The 4,874-nt window shown below is 37.1% G+C and overlaps 1 protein-coding gene across 1 annotated transcript; it reads left to right on the forward strand.

Annotated features, from left to right (window-relative positions):
- Window positions 1–3,521: 3,521 nt before the first annotated feature.
- Window positions 3,522–4,568, forward strand: LOC139871414 (F-box/kelch-repeat protein At2g43270-like). Its single transcript, XM_071859129.1, has one exon. It carries the CDS (start codon window positions 3,522–3,524, stop codon window positions 4,566–4,568), a length of 1,047 nt encoding a protein of 348 aa, XP_071715230.1.
- Window positions 4,569–4,874: the final 306 nt, after the last annotated feature.

Consider the following 4,874-nt stretch of genomic DNA (forward strand, 5'->3'; position numbering starts at 1 on the left):
TCACAACATCAGTCCAAGACACCACTAGAGCTCATACACTCAGATGTCTTTGGCCCAGTGAAACAAACATCACTTGGAGGAATGAAGTATATGGTGACATTCATTGATGACTTCTCAAGGTATGTGTAGGTTTACTTCATGAAGGAAAAGTCGGAGACTTTTCAGAAGTTTTGAGTTCAAGAAGAAGATAGAAAGTGAGCTCAATAATAAGATTAGGTGCTTACGCACAGATAATGGAGGAGAATATTTATCGAATGAGTTCAATATCTATCTTGAGAAGCACAAGATTAGAAGACAATTAACTTGTCCCAATACTCCACAGCAGAATGGAGTGGCGGAACGCAAGAATCGTCACCTTGCCGAAACTTGTCGAAGTATGTTTCATGGTAAGAATGTACCTGGCAGATTTTGGGCCGAATGTATGAAGACAGCTTCATACGTGATTAACAGACTCCCACAAACAAAGTTGGGATATATTTCACCATATGAAAGATTATGGAAGATCAAGCCAACCGCCAACCATCTCAAGGTTTTTGGATGTGTATGTTACATCTTCGTGCCAGATCATCTCCGAAGCAAATTTGATAAGAAGGCAATTCGGTGCATTTTTGTCGGTTATGATGAATCAAGAAAAGGATGGAGATGTTGTGATCCAAATACTGGAAAGTGCAATACTTCAAGAAATGTGGTATTTGATGAAGCGTCTTCATGGTGGTCACCTCAAAAGATAGAGCTTCCAGAATCTCATGGATTAGAAGAAGGTCTAGAAGAAAAAGAAGAACCTAAAGAGAAGATATTGGATCCAATAAAGGAAGGAGAAGGGTCGTACTCTAAGGAAAAGAGTCCATGGAAAACTGGTGTACATCAATCTATATCCGAGGAGGTTCGTCTAAGCCAAAAGGAAGCCGAAGAGCATGCACAAGAATTAAGGAGATCAACAAGGCTGAGACAACCTAATCTAAGGTATGCCAATGCTGCTCATGTGGATGAATCAATACCTATTGAGCCTTCTACTTATGAAGAAGCAGCGCAAAGTCGAGAATGGCAGAAAGCGATAGAAGAAGAAATTAATGCACTAAAAGAAAACCAGACATGGAGTTTAGTTCCAAAGCCAAAAGATGTAAAACCAATATCTTGTAAATGGGTTTACAAGGTGAAGACTCGATTAGATGGCTCCATTGAAAGGTATAAAGCTCGACTTGTTGCTCGAGGTTTTTCTCAACAATATGGGCTGGATTATGAAGAAACATTTAGTCCGGTGGCAAAGATCACAACAATTCGAGTTCTACTAGCTTTAGCTGCTAGCAAATCTTAGAAGTTATGGCAGATGGATGTCAAGAACGCTTTCTTACATGAAGAACTTGACAAAAACATTTATATGGAGCAACCAAGAGGCTTTGAGAACAAGATCCATCCTGACCATGTCTGCAAATTAAAGAAAGCACTATACGGCTTGAAGCAGGCTCCAAGAGCTTGGTACGGGAAGATTGGTGAGTTCTTGGTACAAAGTGGTTTCACAGTTGCTCTTTCAGATTCTAGTTTATTTGTGAAACAAGATCAAGGAAAACTAGCCATAGTACTAGTATATGTGGATGACTTAATCATCACGGGAGATTACTATGAGGAGATCCAAAGGACAAGAGAGAATCTGTCTATCAGATTTCATATGAAGGAGCTTGGAGAACTCAAACATTTTCTTGGACTCGAAATAGAGCAGAAAAGAGAAGGATTATTTCTGGGACAACAGAAATATGCGCGAGATCTTTTACAAAAGTACGGAATGCTTAATTGTAAACCTATATCAACCCCAATGGATCCGAATACAAAACTACGTGCAGATGAAGGAAAAAGTCTTCAAGATGTTACCATGTATCGAAAGTTGGTCGGAAGTCTTATTTATCTCACACTAAGCCGGCCAGACATATCTTATGCGGTTGGAGTGGTTAATCGATACATGAGCAATCCGAAGAAGACTCACCTTGATGCTGTACGACGCATCTTAAGGTATTTTAAAGGCACTATTAACTTTGGTATTTTATACAAGAAAACAAAAGAATGTCACGTGACTGGATATTGTGACGCCGATTATGCTGGAGACTATGATACACGACAGTCAACAACTGGATACATGTTTAGTCTTAGATCAGGAGTAATATCATGGTGCATCAAGAGACAACCAACAGTATCCTTGTCAAGCACTGAAGCAGAATATCGATCGGCATCATCAGCAACACAAGAAATTACATGGTTGAAACAACTAATGGAAGATCTTCATCAATCAACAGATTATCAAGTAAATCTTCTTTGCGATAACCTATCAGCTATACGACTAGCAGAGAATCCAGTCTTTCATGCAAGAACAAAACATATAGAAGTGCACTATCATTATGTTCGCGAGAAGGTCCTTGAAGGGAAAATCAAGTTGATGCCAACAAAGACAGATGAACAGGTTGTAGATATATTCATCAAGAGCCTAAGTAAACCGAAGTTTACAAAATTCAGAGAAGCACTTGGAATAGTCTGCAAGACATCGTTGGAAGAAAATTTGCATTGAGGGGGAGTGTTAAAATACAATGTAAATTTGGAATAATATGAATTTTGTAAATATGTATGAAAAAATATCTAGATATTAATATGTATAAGAAAATATCTAGATATTAATATGTAAAAGAAATATCTAGATATTTATAAGTAGAAAAATCTAGATAATATAGATATTTGTAGGTGAGAAATATCTAGATATTTATCCATGGAAATATCTAGTGTGTAGAAACTTCCATGGACAAGTATAAATATAGGTGAGGAGTTTCATTTGTAATCAAGGTGTGAGTAAGTGAAGTGTGAAGTAGAGAAGAAGTAAGAAGTAGAAGTTGTGAAGAAGTAAGAGTGTGAGTGGAGTCCATAATATGGTAATTGTTTCTTTGTATTAATAAAAGTGTTCTTTGTTAAGTTTTCCGGTTAAGCCTCAGTTTGGTTTAAGTTCTTAGTGCACTTGTGTTGTTCTTCTTATATGGTCGGCTCTGCCGCCTAAGTGATACATGGTCGGTTAAACCGCCTAAATGATATATGGTCGACACTGTCGCCTAAGTACTATTGTGCACTAAGAATTCATAAAATTAAAGGCTAATCAACGTCAAAGTGTTGATGTAGTGAGTCTAGTATAGTCTAGATCCTCAATAGTGGGTGTGTTGGGCTCATCGAAGCTTCCAACATTTAAGTTGTGTAAGAGCAAAAGTATTATAAGTTAGTCGCTTCAAAAATTACACTCATATGTCATGTTTTCCTTTTCGCCACTCAAGTAAATATTTCAAGTTCTGTTTAAGCTCTATTTACCTACAAGAGGTATCATACTTAAACCTCACTAGCATGGGGTGGTCCTGTAAACAGACACAAATTCAGCCGTATACATATGAGTAAAATAATCGTCCTCTGCGGTAATCTAACATGATAATTTTGTTCGTTTTTGTTTATTCATATGCATATAACAAGTGTGTTTACAATTTTGATAATTGCAGAAAATAATGGTTGAAATTGAACTATGTGAAGACTTGCTCGATGATATCATTGTAAGACTGCCACCCAAATATATCCTCCAATTTAGATGTGTTTCAAAATCATGGTGTTCTAGTATCAATAGCTCCAACTTCATCCGAAATCAAGCCATTCATTCAGTTGCACGAGCTAGGCGAGCTGTTAATATCGCGTGTAAAGTTCATATAGAATACGATGTTTATAAAATGTTACACAGATCAAAACTAGAAGGACCATTATTGGAATTAGACTCACTCAAGTTCCTTGGTGGTTGCAATGCCTTTAATTCATGTTATGGAATCATATGTCTTTATAATTACCAAACAAGCATCCCTTCATTTACCTTGTGGAACCCTTCAATTAGGCGCAAACTAAATGTTCCAAACGTTCCATGTGATCCTTGTCGACAGTATTCAATGGTATTTGGGTTTGGGTACGACCAAATCGCAGATGATTATAACATTGTCGGATTATCTTATGGAACCTTGAAAATTGTATTTCTTTACTCAACGAAGACAAATTCTTGGAGTGAGTTTGATCCCCCTAAAGCTGATCCGCATTTTATGGTTCAGTCAAAAGCCTGTTTTGTCGATGGAGTAATGCACTGGTTGGTGAACAACTATTCGCTTAACACAAACGATTCTTATATACTCACATTTGATTTAAGTAGTCGTGTTTTTGGCACCATTTCTTTGCCAAATATCACTCTGGGAATTATCCACTTACTAATGTGTAGAGGTTATCTGACCGTGTTATCTAAGAATGATGAAGATAGCTCGATATGGTTAAGGAAATTAGACCATAATAATGTTGCATCTTGGTCTGGACCATTCAAGATTATTTGTTCTTATGAAAAAGGAGGGACTAGAGTTTCAATTAATGATCTGCAGATCGAGGTTCCTAAAGCTTATAATCCTTTCACAGAGGCATCCCGCACATTTGTGACTTCTCCAAATTCGTGTGTTAAATGTGAGATTGATGGCTATATGGAGACCCTTGCATTGTTAGGCAACGATAATTGTTCGACAAACAAATAGACTAATCGTGGTGAGTCACGGCGCATGGGATAAGGCGTTCAAGGTTAGGCGTTTGTGACAACAAATTTATATAGTTTGTTCGTAAAAATATTTTCCGATGTTAGTGTTTTATGGAGTAGTTGTTTGAAAAAACATTTATGATTTTTGGCTGTACATTATTTTCATGTCCCATTACTTACTGCGTTTACATTACTTGTTTACTACAAGGCTGCAACCATGCTTTTTGTTATTCTCATCATATAGGAGTTGATATTCCCCCCATCAATTTTACTCCTTCCACCACATTTTCAAACTATTTCCCAAACT

This window comes from Rutidosis leptorrhynchoides, chromosome 10, assembly GCF_046630445.1.
Source record: "Rutidosis leptorrhynchoides isolate AG116_Rl617_1_P2 chromosome 10, CSIRO_AGI_Rlap_v1, whole genome shotgun sequence".
Taxonomy (NCBI): domain Eukaryota; kingdom Viridiplantae; phylum Streptophyta; class Magnoliopsida; order Asterales; family Asteraceae; genus Rutidosis; species Rutidosis leptorrhynchoides.